The sequence below is a fragment of the Pseudophryne corroboree genome, chromosome 2 (genome assembly GCF_028390025.1).
Source record: "Pseudophryne corroboree isolate aPseCor3 chromosome 2, aPseCor3.hap2, whole genome shotgun sequence".
NCBI lineage: Eukaryota > Metazoa > Chordata > Amphibia > Anura > Myobatrachidae > Pseudophryne > Pseudophryne corroboree.
In genome coordinates this window covers 387,119,555-387,141,068 of record NC_086445.1, presented here as the reverse complement: position 1 = coordinate 387,141,068, position 21,514 = coordinate 387,119,555, and the positions used below count along the sequence as shown (strand labels likewise).

The following is a 21,514-nucleotide window of genomic DNA, read 5'->3' as shown; positions in this document are numbered from 1 at the left end:
GCTATAGAAAAAATAAACAGTTTTAAAATAGTAGCAATTACCTTTTCTTTTCAGCAGCAGGAGTGGAGGCAGTGTTACTTTTCCACTTTACTTTGACATTTTCATGAAAAACAGTTCTGTTCAGTGCAATAAAATAACGTTCCAGTATGACCAGCCTTTGCTTTAGCCTCACGGCAGAGTGTGTGGTGGTGGCAGTCTGCGTGGCAAGTGCTTGTTGCTCCTTTACAAGCACATAGAGGCATTCCTTAAGTTCATTCACATCTACCAGAAAATTAAACACTAATGTCATGTACAAGAACACTAAAGCACATAAAAACACACAATAGGGAATATCTAAATATTTATCATCCTGTCTAACAAGCTGCCTTTTTAAATTACTCGCTATAAGGAAAGGTGCTTATTTTTCAGGAGTGATTAATAAATCCTGGGAAAAATAGCCTAGGAGCGACACTTCAGCCCAGTGTTGGCCTAGTAAATGTTTTAATACAATTCAGCGAAGAAGCCACAGTGATGAAAAGTGGTTTTGCCACAAAAGGTGCTCCCAAAGATAGCGAAGCATCCTGCAATCCTGTCCTATAGCCATAGGGATAATAAAATAAAATAACGTACAAATAAAAAAGTTCTTGTGAGGAAAAACACAATCCTCCACACAGATAACAAGGAACAATATAAGAGTGCAATGCAACTGGTAATCTAATTGTGATGGAATAATTTGCATCTATGAATACAAATAAGGGCAAAATAGCTATGTATATCTTATCTGTATGCCCTATAGCAGAGGATCTCAAACGCGGTCCTCAAAGCACCCCAGTCGTCCAGGTTTTAAGTTTATCCATTCTTGGCCATAGGTGACATAATTAGCACCTCAGTCAATTTAATATAACCATATGTGCTGAGCCATGGATCTACCCAAATCCTGGGCCGTTGGGGTGCCTTGAGGACCACCCTATAGCATTATTTATAAATTATGTGATTGCCACCTCTTAATAGAAAAAAAAAAAAAATAACAGTGTGTTGTGCAATACTAATAGTAATGCCATATTTGTACTAACACATCAAAGCTTCTGTGCTGCACAAAAGCCCCTCATCTTTTGCAAGTTCTGTACTAAAGTAATTTTATGGACTATGAATCAAGGTTCAATTATTTCTCTGAACCCCATAACTGAGGAGAACAGAGATAATGCAATATTTACCAAATACCTGCTAATAAGCTTTCAAATAGGTAAGACAGAATGGTGTGGTGTGAATAGATTGACTCTGAGGGGTATATTTACTAAAGTGCAGGTCTTTTTAAATGGAGATGTTGCCCATAGTAACCAATCAGATTCTACTTATAATTTATCTAGCACCTTCTAGAAGAATTGCTAGAATCTGATTGGTTGCCAAGAGCAACATCTCCATTTCTAAAAACCTGCACTTTATTAAATATACCCCGAGACTAACACATGCTTTCATCTGCCAATTGATCCATATTGTAAGAGGTCTCTTGCAAATTATGAAAGACTTCAAAACATATTCACAAACAGAAGTAACAAAACACAGGTGATCTTGAATCATTTCTTTCATCATGGCTCCCCACAACCCCAGCATGCCACTGTTCTTTAAGGGCCTGTGGAGTTAGACAGGTTTTGGTAGATGGTTTATTTTGGGTTTTTAAAAAAAAAAAAAATTCTACGTTTTCCTTTATACTTAGACTCTGTCCACTGCTACATGAGGAATGCAGCGGCAACAGGGAGCTAACACAGCTCACTGGGTGCCAACTGTAGTTCCCCAGTGCACTCCGGTCTCATGTAAGGCCACATGGACACAGGGACATGGTGCGCCCTCACCGTTTTAGAGGGTGCAGGGCGGCAGCACTGTCCCAGATGGTAGCGCCATCTAGGCAGGTTTACAAGTGCGGCACCAGCACAGAAAGTGCGCAATATACAGGAAGCCCATTTTGGAGTAGACCAATTGCTTTCCCCACAGAGGGGGGCGGAGTAGCACTTGCAGCTGTATAGTGTAGTCACAAGGTAGGGGGGGGGGGGGGGGGGAGGGGGGCTGGAGGGAGAGCCTGTAGCTTTTCGTACAGTCTGCTTGATGCATAGGATGCTGGAGCAGCCCTTTTCCTGGTCTCATGTGGACCTGTAGGCTGGTATCAACTTTAGTGCAGGTTTCGCCTTAGCTCCTCTCCTCTGCAGCTGTTAGTCTCTCCTGGAAGACTAAGTATCTGTTCTCTTATTGGCGGTTTTTTTGGCCTATGGAGGAGATTGTGCAGTTACTCGGTGACCTGTTAAAAAAGGAAACAGGGGAACTCTGGCGCAAAGTAGTGGCTGCCTAACCTAAAACCTTAGCCTGCCCAAACAGGAAGAGAGTGTAAAATAAGAATTTACTTACCGATAATTCTATTTCTCATAGTCCGTAGTGGATGCTGGGGACTCCGAAAGGACCATGGGGAATAGCGGCTCCGCAGGAGACTGGGCACAAAGTAAAAGCTTTAGGACTAGCTGGTGTGCACTGGCTCCTCCCCCTATGACCCTCCTCCAAGCCTCAGTTAGGATACTGTGCCCGGACGAGCGTACACAATAAGGAAGGATTTTGAATCCCGGGTAAGACTCATACCAGCCACACCAATCACACCGTACAACTTGTGATCTGAACCCAGTTAACAGCATGATAACAGAAGGAGCCTCTGAAAAGATGGCTCACAACAACAATAACCCGATTTTTGTAACAATAACTATGTACAAGTAATGCAGACAATCCGCACTTGGGATGGGCGCCCAGCATCCACTACGGACTATGAGAAATAGAATTATCGGTAAGTAAATTCTTATTTTCTCTAACGTCCTAGTGGATGCTGGGGACTCCGAAAGGACCATGGGGATTATACCAAAGCTCCCAAACGGGCGGGAGAGTGCGGATGACTCTGCAGCACCGAATGAGAGAACTCCAGGTCCTCCTCAGCCAGGGTATCAAATTTGTAGAATTTAGCAAACGTGTTTGCCCCTGACCAAGTAGCTGCTCGGCAAAGTTGTAAAGCCGAGACCCCTCGGGCAGCCGCCCAAGATGAGCCCACTTTCCGTGTGGAATGGGCTTTTACAGATTTTGGCTGTGGCAGGCCTGCCACAGAATGTGCAAGCTGAATTGTACTACAAATCCAACGAGCAATCGTCTGCTTAGAAGCAGGAGCACCCAGCTTGTTGGGTGCATACAGGATAAACAGCGAATCAGATTTTCTGACTCCAGCCGTCCTGGAAACATATTTTCAGGGCCCTGACTACGTCCAGCAACTTGGAATCCTCCAAGTCCCTAGTAGCCGCAGGCACTACAATAGGCTGGTTTAAGTGAAAAGCTGAAACCACCTTAGGGAGAAATTGAGGACGAGTCCTCAATTCTGCCCTGTCCGTATGAAAAATTAGGTAAGGGCTTTTATAGGATAAAGCCGCCAATTCTGAGACACGCCTGGCTGAAGCCAGGGCTAACAGCATTACCACTTTCCATGTGAGATATTTTAAGTCCACAGTGGTGAGTGGTTCAAACCAATGTGATTTTAGGAATCCCAAAACTACATTGAGATCCCAAGGTGCCACTGGAGGCACAAAAGGAGGCTGTATATGCAGTACTCCCTTGACAAACGTCTGAACTTCAGGAACAGAAGCCAGTTCTTTTTGGAAGAATATTGACAGGGCCGAAATTTGAACCTTAATGGACCCTAATTTGAGGCCCATAGACAGTCCTGTTTGCAGGAAATGCAGGAAACGACCCAGTTGAAATTCCTCTGTAGGGGCCTTCCTGGCCTCGCACCACGCAACATATTTACGCCAAATACGGTGATAATGTTGTACGGTTACATCCTTCCTGGCTTTGATCAGGGTAGGGATGACTTCATCCGGAATGCCTTTTTCCTTCAGGATCCGGCGTTCAACCGCCATGCCGTCAAACGCAGCCGCGGTAAGTCTTGGAACAGACATGGTCCCTGCTGGAGCAGGTCCTTTCTTAGAGGTAGAGGCCACGGGTCTTCCGTGAGCATCTCTTGAATTTCCGGGTACCAAGTCCTTCTTGGCCAATCCGGAGCCACGAGTATAGTCTTTACTCCTCTCCTTCTTATGATTCTCAGTACTTTTGGTATGAGAGGAAGAGGAGGGAACACATACACTGACTGGTACACCCACGGTGTTACCAGAGCGTCCACAGCCATTGCCTGAGGGTCCCTTGACCTGGCGCAATATCTGTCCAGTTTTTTGTTGAGGCGGGACGCCATCATGTCCACCTTTGGTTTTTCCCAACGGTTCACAATCATGTGGAAGACTTCTGGGTGAAGTCCCCACTCCCCCGGGTGAAGATCGTGTCTGCTGAGGAAGTCTGCTTCCCAGTTGTCCACTCCCGGAATGAACACTGCTGACAGTGCTATCACATGATTCTCCGCCCAGCGAAGAATCCTTGCCACTTCCATCATTACCCTCCTGCTTCTTGTGCCGCCCTGTCTGTTTACGTGGGCGACTGCCGTGATGTTGTCCGACTGGATCAACACCGGCTGACCCTGAAGCAGAGGTCTTGCCTGACTTAGGGCATTGTAAATGGCCCTTAGTTCCAGGATATTTATGTGAAGTGACGTTTCCATGCTTGACCACAAGCCCTGGAAATTTCTTCCCTGTGTGACTGCTCCCCAGCCTCTCAGGCTGGCATCCGTGGTCACCAGGACCCAATCCTGAATGCCGAATCTGCGGCCCTCTAGGAGATGAGCACTCTGTAACTACCACAGGAGAGACACCCTTGTCCTTGGAGACAGGGTTATCCGCTGATGCATTTGAAGATGCGATCCGGACCATTTGTCCAGCAGATCCCACTGAAAAGTTCTTGCGTGGAATCTGCCGAATGGAATCGCTTCGTAAGAAGCCACCATCTTTCCCAGGACCCTTGTGCATTGATGTACTGACACTTGGCCTGGTTTTAGGAGGTTCCTGACTAGGTCGGATAACTCCCTGGCTTTCTCCTCTGGGAGAAACACCTTTTTCTGTACTGTGTCCAGAATCATCCCTAGGAACAGCAGATGTGTCGTCGGAATCAGCTGCGATTTTGGAATATTTAGAATCCATCCGTGCTGTCGTAGTACTACTTGAGATAGTGCTACTCCGACCTCTAACTGTTCTCTGGACCTTGCCCTTATCAGGAGATCGTCCAAGTAAGGGATAATTAAGACGCCTTTTCTTCGAAGAAGAATCATCATTTCGGCCATTACCTTGGTAAAGACCCGGGGTGCCGTGGACAATCCAAACGGCAGCGTCTGAAACTGATAGTGACAGTTCTGTACCACAAACCTGAGGTACCCTTGGTGAGAAGGGCAAATTGGGACATGGAGGTAAGCATCCTTGATGTCCAGAGACACCATATAGTCCCCTTCTTCCAGGTTCGCTATCACTGCTCTGAGTGACTCCATCTTGAACTTGAACCTTTTTTTGTAAGTGTTCAAGGATTTCAGATTTAAAATAGGTCTCACCGAGCCGTCCGGCTTCGGTACCACAAACAGCGTGGAATAATACCCCTTTCCCTGTTGTAGGAGGGGTACCTTGATTATCACCTGCTGGGAATACAGCTTGTGAATGGCTTCCAATACCGCCTCCCTGTCGGGGGGAGACGTTGGTAAAGCAGACTTCAGGAACCGGCGAGGGGGAGACGTCTCGAATTCCAATTTGTACCCCTGAGATACTACCTGCAGGATCCAGGGGTCCACTTGCGAGTGAGCCCACTGCGCGCTGAAATTCTTGAGACGGGCCCCCACCGTGCCTGAGTCCGCTTGTAAGGCCCCAGCGTCATGCTGAGGACTTGGCAGAAGCGGGGGAGGGCTTCTGTTCCTGGGAAGAGGCTGTCTGCTGCAGTCTTTTTCCCCTTCCTCTGCCCCGGGGCAGATATGAGTGGCCTTTTGCCCGCTTGCCCTTATGGGGACGAAAGGACTGAGCCTGAAAAGACGGTATCTTTTTCTGCTGCGAGGTGACTTGGGGTAAAAAGGTGGATTTTCCAGCCGTTGCCGTGGCCACCAGGTCCGATAGACCGACCCCAAATAACTCCTCCCCTTTATACGGCAATACTTCCATATGCCGTTTGGAATCCGCATCCCCTGACCACTGTCGCGTCCATAATCCTCTTCTGGCAGAAATGGACATCGCACTTACTCTTGATGCCAGAGTGCAAATATCCCTCTGTGCATCTCGCATATATAGAAATGCATCCTTTAAATGCTCTATAGTCAATGATATATTGTCCCTGTCCAGGGTATCAATATTTTCAGTCAGGGAATCCGACCAAGCCACCCCAGCACTGCACATCCAGGCTGAGGCGATTGCTGGTCGCAGTATAATACCAGTATGTGTGTATATACTTTTAAGGATATTTTCCAGCTTCCTATCAGCTGGTTCCTTGAGGGCGGCCGTATCAGGGGACGGTAACGCCACTTGTTTTGATAAGCGTGTGAGCGCCTTATCTACGCTAGGGGGTGTTTCCCAACGCGCCCTAACCTCTGGCGGGAAAGGGTATAATGCAAATAATTTTTTAGAAATTAGCAGTTTATCGGGGGAAACCCACGCTTCATCACACACCTCATTTAATTCATCTGATTCAGGAAAAACTACGGGTAGTTTTTTCACACCCCACATAATACCCTTTTTTGTGGTACTTGTAGTATCAGAAATGTTCAAAACCTCCTTCATTGCCGTGATCATGTAACGTGTGGCCCTACTGGAAAATACGTTTGTTTCCTCACCGTCGACACTGGAGTCAGTGTCCGTGTCAGTGTCTGTATCGACCTGAGGTAACGGGCGTTTTATAGCCCCTGACGGTGTTTGAGACGCCTGTACAGGTATTAACTGATTTGCCGGCTGTCTCATGTCGTCAACAGTCTTTGGTAAAGTGCCGACACTATCACGTAATTCTTTCCATAAGACCATCCAGTCAGGTGTCGACTCCCTAGGGGGTGACATCACTAACACAGGCAATTGCTCCGCCTCCACACCATTTTCCTCCTCATACATGTCGACACAGCGTACCGACACACAGCACACACACAGGGAATGCTCTGATAGAGGACAGGACCCCACTAGCCCTTTGGGGAGACAGAGGGAGAGTTTGCCAGCACACACCAGAGCGCTATATATATACAGGGATAACCTTATATAAGTGTTTTTCCCTAATATAGCTGCTGTATATATTAATATGCCAATTTAGTGCCCCCCCTCTCTTGTTTTACCCCGTTTCTGTAGTGCAGGACTGCAGGGGAGAGTCAGGGAGCCTTCCTCCAACGGAGCTGTGAGGAAAAAATGGCGCTTGTGTGCTGAGGAGATAGGCCGCCGAGAAGGGGGCGGAGCCTTTCTCCCGCTTTTTTGTGGAAAACTGGCAGGGGTTAAATACATCCATATAGCCCAGGAGCTATATGTGATGTATTTTTAGCCATTTAAGGTATTTTCATTGCGTCCCAGGGCGCCCCCCCCCAGCGCCCTGCACCCTCAGTGACCGGAGTGTGAAGTGTGCTGAGAGCAATGGCGCACAGCTGCGGTGCTGTGCGCTACCTTATTGAAGACAGGACGTCTTCTGCCGCCGATTTTCCGGACCTCTTCACTCTTCTGGCTCTGTAAGGGGGCCGGCGGCGCGGCTCCGGGACCCATCCATGGCTGGGCCCGTGATCGTCCCTCTGGAGCTAATGTCCAGTAGCCTAAGAAGCCCAATCCACTCTGCACGCAGGTGAGTTCGCTTCTTCTCCCCTTAGTCCCTCGATGCAGGGAGCCTGTTGCCAGCAGGTCTCACTGAAAATAAAAAAACCTATTTAAACTTTTACTCTAAGCAGCTCAGGAGAGCCACCTAGATTGCACCCTTCTCGTTCGGGCACAAAATCTTAACTGAGGCTTGGAGGAGGGTCATAGGGGGAGGAGCCAGTGCACACCAGCTAGTCCTAAAGATTTTACTTTGTGCCCAGTCTCCTGCGGAGCCGCTATTCCCCATGGTCCTTTCGGAGTCCCCAGCATCCACTAGGACGTTAGAGAAATATAAAGACATGGAAATAGGTCAAAGGCACAACTTAAAGAATGGGGATAGGATATCACAATGCAATAAAAGTGAACAGTTGTACCAGATCAGATGGTTCTTCTAGGGATATTCCTTAATGGTTCTTTTTCCCAATGGGATGAGTACATGTAATGGAAAATACATATAGTGCATTCGTCTACGGATTCCCTACTGGACTTGGTGAAGCAGCCGAATGTGTGTGTGAGGCCATGCAAGACGGTGCTCACGTAGCTTCCAGAGTTTCGGCTACAGCTGTCTTGGCTCGGTGGGCACTTTGGCTCCACACTCATAATGTGGATTCAGAATCCAAACATTCTTTGGAATTTCTTCCTTGTGGTGGGGTGGGGGGGGGGATGGGGGGGGGGGGGGGGCTTTCTTTGGGCCAGAAATGGATACTATTATTGCCCATGTTACTGGTGGGAAAAGCACTTTTATTTCCAGTGGCTGCCCCTACACAGGGGTCCACATTCAGAGATGTAGTGCGTCATTCCATATGTATTTTTGCAAAGTTTGTGGATGACTACATGGACTGAAGAGACTCCATATCAATGGCATTTAGTGAGTAATAAGTGGAAGTGCAAGGAGTCTGAGGGAAATATTATTAAGAAATTATACTTACCTTCCCCTGTTAGTATTCCGATCTTCGGGATGACACACTGAGTATTCTGAGTAAACATCCCAAATGCCGGCAAATTAGACCCAACCCATTTATGACAACTTACTTGACGCTGTCGCAACATGTAAAAGGAGTTCTTCCGTCTCCCAGGCCCCTCATGATCTGTGACTGCAGACATCACATACGAAATCACACACCACAATGTTATGCATACAGCACTCTGGGGCGAATGTGCCAGGTACAAAGTCCAAGTGAACTTTTAACCCCTGGAGCACTACTTGGGTTATCTCTGCAAGTCCCCCCTGTCGCATGCTCCACTGCACTCTGCATATGGGTGCGGGGGTGGGATAATGCCTCCTTTGAGAGATAAAGGGGCTGTCTATTGGCACTGTGGGTGGGGGTGTAGCCCCCCCATTAAAGAAATCTGATACTGGGGCATGGAATGATCTTTAACCCCTTCATGCCTAAATCTGGGTACACACTTAACGATGTGTACCCAGCCCGACATCACCGCCGATGGGACCTGGCAAGTGCATACCCACTTGGCAATGCCATGTCCGACAGGGAAGAAGCACGTGATGTTGCGACGATACAGAGGATCAAGCGACTTATCGACTAGTGTGTACCAAGCTTAAGTGTTGTCTCACCCTTGTGCTGAGATTTTTAAACTTCTATGCTCATCACATTCCAACATCAATATCAATGATTAATGCAGTGCTAAAAGTCTTACATGTTGGTGACCCAATTGGTGGTTTGCTGTAGAGACGGTTGTCCTTCGGGAAGGTTCACCTCTCTCCACAGAGGACTGCTGTAGCTCTGACAGAGTGACCATCAGGTTCTTGGTCACATCCCTGACTAGGGCCCTTCTCCCCCAATTGCTCAATTTAGACTACCAACCAGCTCTAGGAAGAGTCCTGGTGGTTCCGAACTTCTTCCATTTACAGATGATGGAGGCCACTGTGCTCATTGGGACCTTCAAAGCAGCATATATTTTTCTGTACCCTTCCCCAGATTTGTGCCTCGAGACAATTCCTTTGAATTCATGCTTGGTTTGTGTTCAGACATGCACTATCAAGTGTGGGATCTTATATAGACAGGTGTGTGCCTTTCCAAATCATGTCCAATCAACTGAATTTACCATGGGTGGACACCAATTAAGCTGTAGGAAAATCTCAAGGATGTGAATACTTATGTACATGTGATTTCTTAGTTTATTTTTAATAAATTTGCAAAAAACTCAACAAAAAAAACTTTTCACGTTGCTATTATGGGGTATTGTGTGTAGAATTTTGAGGGAATAAATTAATTTATTCCATTTTAGAATAAGGCTGTAACATAAGATGTGGAAAAAGTGAAGCGCCGTGAATAATTTTCGGATGCACTGTATATACTTTTTCCAGTATGTCAACTATTGAGCTGGATCATTAACCTTCAATACAATAAAATAAGAAAATTTCAGAACCCTCACTATGGATGATGTTTCTTCAATACTTGTAGCCCAAAATATTTATACAAGTGGCTTTCTGCAACCATTAAAACACGCCTCCTTTTTTTAAAATTAGCCAGAATTGTCTGATTTTAAAATAAATCTGATGTTTCGTAGGGGAATAAAATATAAATTTTAACATCTGAACAAAAAACACCCCTCTTTTAAAAGTGACTGATCCACATTTCCAGGGTAACAACTCCACTTGCAATGTTCTATTTTCCAAGACTGAATATCCTAAATTAGTATTAAATTTTTTTTTTTCATAATGCTGAATAATGACAGTTGCTACACTATGGTTAACTTGAGTTCTTATTTGAAAGCATAACACAAAATATACCAATCTCCCATATTAACTACATGAAAATATATAAAGTCCTTAAGACAATAATTTATGTAAAAAAAAAAAAGTAGTAGAACAAAAATAATGGTTTCCTCTTGAATGATAGACTATATGAAAAAAAAAAAAAAAAAAAATAATAAGATTTTAAACCTACCGGTAAATCTTTTTCTCGTAGTCCGTAGAGGATGCTGGGACTCCGTAAGGACCATGGGGATAGACTTGCTCCGCAGGAGACATGGGCACTTTAAGAAAGAATTTAGTTCCTGGTGTGCACTGGCTCCTCCCTCTATGCCCCTCCTCCAGACCTCAGTTAGAGAAACTGTGCCCAGAGGAGACTGACAGTACAAGGAAAGGATTTTTGTAATCCAAGGGCAAGATTCATACCAGCCACACCGTATAACTTGTGATATACTACCCAGTTAACAGTATGAAAAACAACATAGCATCAGTCCAAGACCGATGAAACTATAACATAACCCTTATGTAAGCAATAACTATATACAAATCTTGCAGAAGTAGTCCGCACTTGGGACGGGCGCCCAGCATCCTCTACGGACTACGAGAAAAAGATTTACCGGTAGGTTTAAAATCTTATTTTCTCTAACGTCCTAGAGGATGCTGGGGACTCCGTAAGGACCATGGGGATTATACCGAAGCTCCCAAACGGGCGGGAGAGTGCGGATGACTCTGCAGCACCGACTGAGCAAACAGGAGGTCCTCCTCAGCCAGGGTATCAAACTTATAGAACTTTGCAAAGGTGTTTGACCCCGACCAAGTAGCAGCTCGGCACAGCTGTAGTGCCGAGATCCCTCGGGCAGCCGCCCAAGAAGAGCCCATCTTCCTAGTGCAATGGGCTTTAACCGATTTCGGTAACTGCAATCCTGCCGTAGAATGCAATGCGCCTGTTGAATCGTGTTACAGATCCAGCGAGCAATAGTCTGCTTTGAAGCAACTTTGTTGGCTGCATACAGGACAAACAGTGCTCCTGTTTTTCTGATCCTAGCCGTTCTGGCCACGTAAATTTTCAAAGCCCTGACCACATCAAGGGACTCTGAATCCTCCAAGTCACGTGTAGCCACAGGCACGACAATAGGTTGGTTCATATGAAAGCATGAGACCACCTTAGGCAGGAATTGAGGACGGGTCCGCAATTCCGCTCTATCCATATGGAAAACCAGATAGGGGCTTTTATGGGATAAAGCCGCCAATTCCGACACTCGCCTAGCCGAAGCCAAGGCTAACAACATGACCACCTTCCACGTGAGATATTTCAACTCCACTGTCTGAAGTGGTTCAAACCAATGTGACTTAAGGAAACTTAACACCACGTTAAGGTCCCAAGGCGCCACCGGAGGTACAAAAGGAGGCTGAATATGCAGAACTCCCTTCACAAAAAAGTCTGTACTTCAGGTAATGAGGCCAATCCCTTTTGAAAGAAAATGGATAAGGCAGAGATCTGAACTTTAATGGAGCCTAATTTTAGGCCCAAATTCACTCCAGTTTGTAGAAAGTGAAGAAAACGTCCCAGGTGGAATTCTTCCGTAGGAGCATTCCTGGACTCACACCAAGAAACATATTTCCTCCATATTCGGTGATAATGTTTAGATGTCACGTCCTTCCAAGCCTTTATTAGCGTAGGAATGACCTCATCCGGAATACCTTTTTCCGCTAGGATCCGGCGTTCAACCGCCATGCCGTCAAACGCAGCCGCGGTACGTCTTGGAACAGACAGGGACCTTGTAGTAACAGGTCATGCCTTAGAGGAAGAGGCCATGGATCTTCTGTGAGCATTTCTTGCAGATCCGGATACCAGGTCCTTCGTGGCCAATCTGGAACAATGAGGATTGTTCTCACTCCTCTTTTTCTTATTATCCTCAACACCTTGAGGATGAGGGGAAGAGGAGGAAACACATATACCGACTGGAACACCCAAGGTGTCACTAGGGCGTCCACAGCTACCGCCTGAGGGTCTCCTGACCTGGCGCAATACCTTTGCAGCTTTTTGTTGAGACGGGACGCCATCATGTCTATTTGGGGTAGTCCCCATCGACTTGCAATCTGCGCGAAGACTTCCTGATGAAGTCCCCACTCTCCCGGATGCAGATCGTGTCTGCTGAGGAAATCTGCTTCCCAGTTGTCCACTCCCGGAATGAACACTGCTGACAGAGCGCTTACATGATTCTCCGGCCAGCGAAGAATCCTGGTGGCTTCCGCCATTGCCACTCTGCTCCTTGTGCTGCCTTGGCGGTTTACATGAGCTACTGCGGTGATGTTGTCCGACTGGATCAGAACTGGTCGATTGCGAAGTAAGATCTCCGTTTGACGTAGGGCATGGGTCTTCAACCTGTGGCCCTCCAGCTGCTGTGGAACTACACATCCCAGCATGCCCTGCCACAGTTTTGCTATTAATGCATGCTAAAAACTGAGGCAGGGCATGCTGGGATGTGTAGTTCCACAGCAGCTGGAGGGCCACAGGTTGAAGACCCATGACGTAGGGCGTTGTACATGGCCCTTAGTTCCAGGATGTTGATGTGAAGACAAGTCTCTTGACTTGACCAAAGTCCCTGGAAATTTCTTGCCTGTGTGACTGCTCCCCAACCTCGGAGGCTCGCGTCCGTGGTCACCAGGATCCAGTCCTGAATGCCGAACCTGCGGCCCTCTAGAAGGTGAACCCTGTTTAGCCACCACAGGAGAGATACTCTGGCCCTGGGGGACAGGGTGATCCTCTGATGCAATTGCAGATACGACCCGGACCATTTGTCCCATTGGAAGGTCCTTGCATGGAATATGCTGTATGGAATGGCTTCGTATGTTGCCACCATCTTTCCCAGAACTTGAGTGCAATGATGTACTGACACTTGTTGTGGTTTCAACAAGTTCATGACTAGAGTCATGAGTTCCTGTGCTTTTTCCGTCGGAAGAAAAACCCTTTTCTGGTCTGTGTCCAGAATCATGCCCAAGAAGGGCAGACGAGTTATAGGATTCAGCTGTGACTTTGGAATATTGAGAATCCAGCCGTGTCGCTGTAACACATTCAGTGAAAGGGATACGCTGCTCAGCAACTTCTCCCTTGTTCTCGCTTTTATGAGGAGATCGTCCAAGTACGGGATAATTGTGACACCTTGCTTGCGCAAGAGCACCATCATTTCCGCCATTACCTTGGTGAAAATTCTCGGGGCCGTGGAAAGCCCAAACGGCAACGTCTGAAATTGGTAATGACAATCCTGTACCGCAAATCTCAGGTACGCCTGATGAGGAGGATATATGGGGACATGCAGGTATGCATCCTTTATGTCCAGAGACACCAAAAAATCTCCCCCTTCCAGGCTGGCGATAACCGCCCTGAGCGATTCCATCTTGAACTTGAACCGTTTTAAGTAAAGGTTCAGGGATTTTAAATTCAAAATGGGTCTGACCGAACCGTCCGGTTTCGGAACCACAAACAGAGTTGAGTAGTACCCCTGCCCTCTTTGAAGCAGGGGAACCTCTACCACCACTTGTTGCAGACACAATTTGTGAATTGCCTGTAAAACTATCTCCCTTTCCAGGGGTTATTTCCGTAGGGCCGATTTGAAAAACCGGCGAGGAGGCACTTCTTCGAATTCTAGCTTTTAACCCTGGGAAACAATTTCTATTGCCCATGGATCCACCTGTGAGTGGACCCAGACGTGGCTGAACAGTCGAAGACGTGCCCCCACAGAAGCGGACTCCCTCAGGGGAGCCCCAGCGTCATGCGGTAGATTTAGCAGAGGCCGGGGAGGACTTCTGTTCCTGGGAACTAGCTGTGGGGTGCAGCTTTTTCCCTCTGCCCTTACCTCTGGCAAGAAAGGACGATCCACGTGCTCTCTTGCTTTTATTGGAACGAAAGGACTGCATTTGATAATGAGGCGCTTTCTTAGTTTGTGAGGGAATATATGGCAAAAAATTTGATTTACCTGCCGTAGCCGTGGAGACGAGATCCGAGAGGCCCTCTCCGATAATTCCTCACTCTTGTAAAGCAACAACTCCATATGCCTCTTTGAGTCGGCATCACCTGTCCACTGCCGGGTCCATAAGCCACGCCTAGCAGAAATAAACATAGCGTTTATCCTGGAACCCAGTAAACTAATGTCTCTTTGAGCATCTCTCATATATAAGACAGCATCTTTTATATGCCCTAGAGTCATTAAAATGGTATCCTTATCAAGAGACTCAAAATCTGCTGATAAGGAATCTGTCCATGCTGCTACAGCACTACAAACCCAGGCCGACGCAATAGCCGGTCTGAGTAACGTACCAGAATGTGCGTAAATGGACTTCAAGGTAACCTCCTGCTTGCGGGCAGCAGGATCCTTGAGGGTAGCTGTATCTTGGGATGGAAGCGCTATCTTTTTTGATAAGCGTGTTAAAGCTTTGTCCACCCTAGGGGAGGATTCCCACCGTATTCTGTCATGTGACGAGAAAGGATACGCTATTAGAATCCTTTTGGGAATCTGCAGTTTTTTGTCTGGAGTTTCCCACGCTTTTTCGCATAAATCGTTCAGCTCATGTGAGGAAGGAAAGGTGACCTCTGGTTTCTTTCCCTTAAACATGTGCACCCGCGTGTCAGAGACAGGGCGTTCCTCAGTGATATGCAAAACATCTTTTATAGCGATAATCATATATCGAATACATTTTGCCACCCTTGGTTGCAATTTTGCATCTTCGTAGTAGACACTGGAGTCTGAGTCCATGTCTGTATCTGTGTCAGCTATTTGGGATAGTGGGCGCTTCTGAGACCCCGAAGGTCCAGGCGACATTGGGACAGGCATGGGTTGACTCCCTGACTGTAACCCAACTTTTGTGCACTAAATTAACATTTGCACTCAAAACATTCCACATATCCATCCAGTCAGGTGTCAGTACTGCTGACGGAGACCTAGCATTCATACACTCCCCCTCCTCCTTAGACGAGCCTTCAATCTCAGACATGTCGACACACGCGTACCGACACACCGCACACACACACACACACACACACACACACACAGGGAAGCCCATTTTCTGAAGACAGGTTCCCCACCAGGCCCTTTGGAGAGACAGAGAGAGAGAGTATGCCAACACACACCCCAGCGCTATATGACCCAGGAAAAACAGTGTGTTTACCTAGTAGCGCTTTTGCAATCTGTATTGTGCCAAATATGTGCCCCCCCTCTACTTAAAAAACCCTCTTTCACAGTGTGTCAAGCAGGGGAGAGTCCGGGGAGCTTCCATTCAGCGGTGCTGTGGAGAAAAGATGGCGCTGGTGAGTGCTGAGGGAGAAGCCCCGCCCCCTCGGCGGCGGGCTTCTGTCCCGCTCGAAATAATTAAAATTATGGCGGAGGCTCTCTATATACATGTACAGTGCCCAGCTGTACATGTATATACACTTATATGCCATATAGGAGGTTTAAATTGCTGCCCAGGGCGCCCCCCCCTGCGCCCTGCACCCTTACAGTGGCCGGAGTGTGTGAGGTGAATGGGAGCAATGGCGCACAGCTGCAGTGCTGTGCGTTACCTCCGTGAAGAATCTGAAGTCTTCTGTCGCCTGTGATGATCTTTTCCTCACATACTCACCCGGCTTCTATCTTCCGGCTCTGCGAGGAGGACGGCGGCGCGGCTCTGGGACGGACGGCGAGGGTGAGACCTGCGTACCTATTCCTCTGGAGCTAATGGTGTCCAGTAGCCTAAGAAACAGAGCCCTGAAACTCAGAAGTCGGTCTGTTTCTCTCTCCTCAGTCCCTCGATGCAGGGAGTCTGTTGCTAGCAGGCTCCCTGAAAATAAAAAACCTAACAAAAATGCTTTCTTTCAGGAAACTCAGGAGAGCTCCTGAAATGCACCCAGCTCCTCTGGGCACAGTATCAAACTGAGGTCTGGAGGAGGGGCATAGAGGGAGGAGCCAGTGCACACCCAGAGTCAAAGTCTTTCTTAAAGTGCCCATGTCTCCTGCGGAGCCCGTCTATCCTATGGTCCTTACGGAGTCCAAGCATCCTCTAGGACGTTAGAGGAAAAAAAAAAAAACAACACACACACACACACACACACACACACACACACACACACACACCTCATACTGCATTGTTAATGGGTAATTCTAGAAATCTCAGTCTTGGTACAATTCTATCCCACAACTCTGCTTACCTGGGATCCAACACTCCAGCTATTCCATAGTTTTTACAATAACGTCAAGCAGGGGCAGGTGCAAGAAGGGAATGACTCCGTAACACTTTTCCCCTGCCCACTACCACTGCCTGCTGTATAGCATAGGGCAGGGTGAGTGCAGAGACTGCTACTGCTTAAACCCACGCTTTAGAATAAAGACAAACATGAATGCAAGGAAAGTTTAACAAGTTGTATGTTGGATATTTGTAGTTATGCTTCTTCACTAATATTTAAGCTTTTGTTATGAGCGCAGGAATGGTGCAAGCAAGTCAGCTTCACTAACTGTAAGTTACCTGGCTGTCTGCCCCAGACCCAGCTATCCATAATGGTTTTGGCCTTGTAGTTTGGTATTGGAATCTCATCTTCCTCTTTCTTCTCTTTGTCATTTTGATCCTCCTTCTTTGAGCTGCTCTGTGTGTCATTTCCTTCATCTAGACAAGAAAAGAATAGTAAATAATTAATGTAAATAACAAACTTACCAGGAAATTAATACAATATAATATAGTAACATGGTTGTGTACGTATCATTTTATGTAGACCAGGTGAAGTATTAGCAGTAACTGCTTGAAGAAACATATCCAATAACACCCATATTATAAAGGAATATTTACAGTGGTGCTTGAAAGTTTGTGAGCCCTTTAAAAATGTTCTATATTTCTGCTGAAACTTGGCCTAAAACTAGCTCAGATTTTCACACAAGTCCTAAAAGTAAAGAGAACCAAAGCAAAAAAATAAAATAAATTATACGTGCTCATATTTTTTTTTTTGTGCAAATTGTGTTTTATTGACAAAAGAACAATACATAGCATATAAGAATGGCATGTAATACAAGAAGTAGCGTTATAAATGCTGACATTTCAAACGTAAACTAAGAATACAAAAAAAATAAACGAAAGTAATATTCAATATTATTAGCCTACGTATCTTAGAATAATGAACTGCGTTATCTTCACGCAGTATAAACAAGAAGAAGAAAGATAACGGAACACAAGAATCAAAGTATAGACAAGATTAGAGAAAGAGAGAAAAGCGAGAGGAAAGAACCGCCATCACCATTGCGACCCTATGATAACGTAGGGGAGGGGAGTCGCAGAAGGGTTTTGTATTCCTGCGTACCTTTGAATTCCAGCCAGTCAAGCCAGACGGCTGCAAATCGAGAGGCAGACTGTCCGGAGGAAGACGTCAAGTCCTCCATTACCATATAGTGATCTATTCTTTGGAACCACTTGGCAATGGGAGGCTGTGTCTGGGACCTCCAGAAACACGGAATGGTCGCCCTATCGGCATTCATTAAGTGCCGCAGTAAAGAATTTTTAAACTGGGTTAGAGGAAGGTCAATTAAGTTAAGTAGCCAAAACTCAGGTGTCTCTGGTACAGGGAGCACCACGATACGCCTGGTGATAGAGTGGACCTGTTGCCAGAACGAAGCCAGTCCCGGACACTGCCACCAAATATGGCAAGGAGTGCCGCGGGACCGGCCACACCTCCAGCAGGTATCTGGAACACTCGGAAACATGTGGTGGACTCGGTCGGGGCATCTATACCATCTCGACACCACTTTGTATTGAGTCTCCAATACTTGAAGTGAAGGCGAACTGGCAAATGTGAATTGAAAAATGCAGGACCATTGGTCAGGGGTCAGTTCCCTACCTAAGTCCTCATGCCACGCTGTTACGAATGTCAAGGGCTGAGTGAGAGTGCGCGCAAGGCAATGTCTGTATAACAAAGATATTATGTGTCGTGGCAGATGTTCAGAGAGACATAAGGATTCGAAAACCGTCGACCTCCATCCCACCGCGCGAGCTGGTGTTGCAGCAACATAATGCCGAATTTGTAGATACGCCCAGAAAGAGTTATGCGGTAGACCACAGGATCGTTGCAAATCTGCGAAGGAATGGAATCCCGACGGCCCAATCAGGTGACTCAACCGAGAGATGCCAGCTTTGGCCCATACCGATGTTGGAGATAGAGAGAGAGGATTCGCGGGTAGGTCTGGATTGAACAATAAAGGCGTCGGTAAGGAGGGGCTCGGGCTGAAAGAATCTAGTACCTAAATTTCTTCCATATCTTAAGAGTCGGGTTTAGGGTGGGATGTGTCATGCGTGGAATTTTTTTAAGCCAGGGAAGAATAAGTGAAGGAGTCCCCATAGACGTTTCCGCTATCAGCGGCCACTGCTTAGTATAGGGGGATCTAGACATATCTAGGATTCTGGACAGGTGCACAGCATAATAGTAACTAATGAAGTGAGGCAATTGTAGGCCACCTTCCTTACGAGTACGTGTCAGTGCAGATTGGGAGAGTCGATGCCCTCTCTGCCCCCAAATAAAACGGCCAACAGATGACTGCAAAGTAGTGAAAAAGGAAGTAGGCACTGTTATGGGTAGCGTTTGCAGAAGATACAAGACTTTAGGGAGAATTGTCATCTTCACCGTGTTAATCCTCCCCAGCCAAGTAAGTCGGAGTGCAGACCATTTATGAAAATCCGCAGTAATCTTCTGGAGTAGAGGAAGAAAATTTACCCGGTATAAGTCAGTTAGGTCTTTAGTCAAGAGAACTCCCAAATACTTCAGCTGAAAAAGATGCCACCGGAATGGGAACGAACCCCTAATTTCCTCAAGTACTCGCGAGGGCGTTGAAATATTCAAGGCAACAGACTTAGTGTAATTCACCTTGAAATTGGAAAGCAAGTTAAACCTATTGAATTCTTGCATAAGAGCTGGAAGGGAAGTCACTGGGTCCGTCAAAGTAGCCAAAAGGTCATCCGCATACAGTGCCAGCTTGTGCTCCCGCTTTCCGGCCCATACACCATGAATGTTCGGATTAGCCCGAATCGCTCTCGCATGTGCCTCCATGCAGAGAACAAATATGAGCGGGGATAGGGGGCACCCTTGCCGCGTTCCATTTCGTATCAGAAAGGGGGCAGAGAGGGCTCCATTCACACGAACCCTGGCCGACGGGAGTTTATAAAGAGCCAATATACGACTAAGGCAGGTCGGGCCCAGACCCATGTGCTCAAGCAAGCCCACCATGAACTGCCAATCTATCCTGTCGAAGGCCTTCTCCGCGTCAGTGGACAGAAGGACCATATGAGAGGACACTCCTTGAGCAAGGTGGATAAGATCTATAACTTTGGAAGTGTTATCCTTAGCCTCACGGCCCAATATGAAACCCACCTGGTCCCCATGTACCACCGACGGGAGAAGGCGACCCAAGCGACCCGCAAGCAGTTTGGCAAAAAGTTTTATGTCGCAATTCAGGAGGGAGATCGGTCGGTAGCTCGAGCACTGGGCGGGGTCCCTACCCTCCTTTGGGATCACAGTTATATGTGCTTCCAGGGTCTGTGGAGAAAAGCCTTTCTCGGCAGAAATGGAATTGCACGCCTTCTTGAAAAGAGGCAATAGGGACTGTTTAAAGGTTTTATAATAACAAACTGGGAAGCCTGCGGGTAGTAATAATTACCTAATTTGGGGGAGGCTTGGTTTTTAAAATGGGTCTCTTGAAGGAAAGAGATGTCTAGGCGCTCTGCCCACAACTCCCGTAACAAAGTGGACCTTTTTTCGGGGATATTAAGTCCCTTCACATTGAAGGAACATAACCTAAGGTCAGAGGGCATTCAAGAGGCTGAATTTGACATCCAGATAGAATAAGCAAGGTAACGTAGACTTAGAGGATGCGGGGAGGGCAGGACATCCATCCGCAGTGAGTGTGTCGAGCCGCAATGGTGATGAGCGGAGAAACCAAGAGAAGAAAGGAAAGAGAACAAGAAAAAGAAGAACATGTGGAGAAAAAACAACACAGAATACATATGACCGTATGACAGTAACATGTCCTGTAAAATAGCAATGTCACCGCCGTTAAGTCGTAGGGAGGGTTTACCAATGAATATAAAGATTTAAAACTCTCTGGAGCTCCAGAGTGTGCATCCTCTCCTGAGGGCACTTTTTTTCTAAACTGCCTGTGGGAGGAGGCATAGAGGGGAGGAGCCAGCACACCCAGTAGAAGAAATTTAAAGTGCACCAGCTCCTTTGGACCCCATCTATACCCCATTGTACTAGATTCCCCCAATATCCCTTATGGATGCTAGAGAAAGGTAGGAAATTACAGTTAAAGGTCAGCCAATGGGGCAGATTCAATTAACCGCAGTTTTTACAGTGTGGGTGAAGCTCTATCCAGTGCTAATCAATTTTTCTGCATTTTCCCTGCATGGTAAAATCCATGTGTTTTCCTAGGAAATAAGCCCCAGCAGGTACAATTACCACGGATCTTCATCCGCAGCTCCTGATACTGGGAGGAGAAGTCTGCATTGTGTGCCTTTTGGGGTTTAATGCGCAGGATATGGCTTCTGATTGAACCACGGCTAAGTGAATCTGCATCTATGAGACGAGATATCACACCTGCCTGACAAGTGCAATCTTTACTTCTATAGGTAACAAATAATTTATTGCTTTTTCAGAGATATATAGGTCTATTGTAGCATATTTATATAAATTCTAGAAATATCTAATACATTTATGGGCATATACCAAGGAAAATCAAACAAATCACCTTTTCTTGATAGGTCACCACTCTGAATGCATTCAGTTCCGGTGTAAACAATCTCTCCATCTTTTACCATTTCATTCCACAAACTGCAGAAACCATCGCGTGTGAATGCAAGCTGGAGGTGAAAAAGAATAGTTTCAATTATAGGGTTAAATGAATCAGTACAGAGCTATAAATCGTATTACACCTGCTCATTACATAGGGTGACGTATAGCACAGCGGCTAGCATTGCTGTTTTAATGGGATTGTAGGTTCTTTTCGAACCAGGGCACTATCGGTTTGGAGTTTGTTTGTTCTACACTATAAGCACAGCCTCATCTGTCTATTGTACA

At 46.6% G+C, this 21,514-nt stretch overlaps 1 protein-coding gene across 9 annotated transcripts in view; it reads right to left on the bottom strand.

The window, feature by feature from the left end:
• The window catches only part of HERC2 (HECT and RLD domain containing E3 ubiquitin protein ligase 2), a 618,496-nt gene that overhangs the window by 565,328 nt on the left and 31,654 nt on the right, over positions 1-21,514 (bottom strand). For all 9 annotated transcript variants that reach the window (XM_063953293.1, XM_063953292.1, XM_063953291.1 and 6 more), the window contains exons 3-5: positions 21,186-21,297; positions 16,933-17,070; positions 42-261 (exon numbers count right to left, since the gene is read on the bottom strand). In XM_063953293.1, coding sequence (XP_063809363.1) covers positions 42-261; positions 16,933-17,070; positions 21,186-21,297 — 470 coding nt within the window. The remainder of the gene's footprint in view (positions 1-41; positions 262-16,932; positions 17,071-21,185; positions 21,298-21,514) is intronic.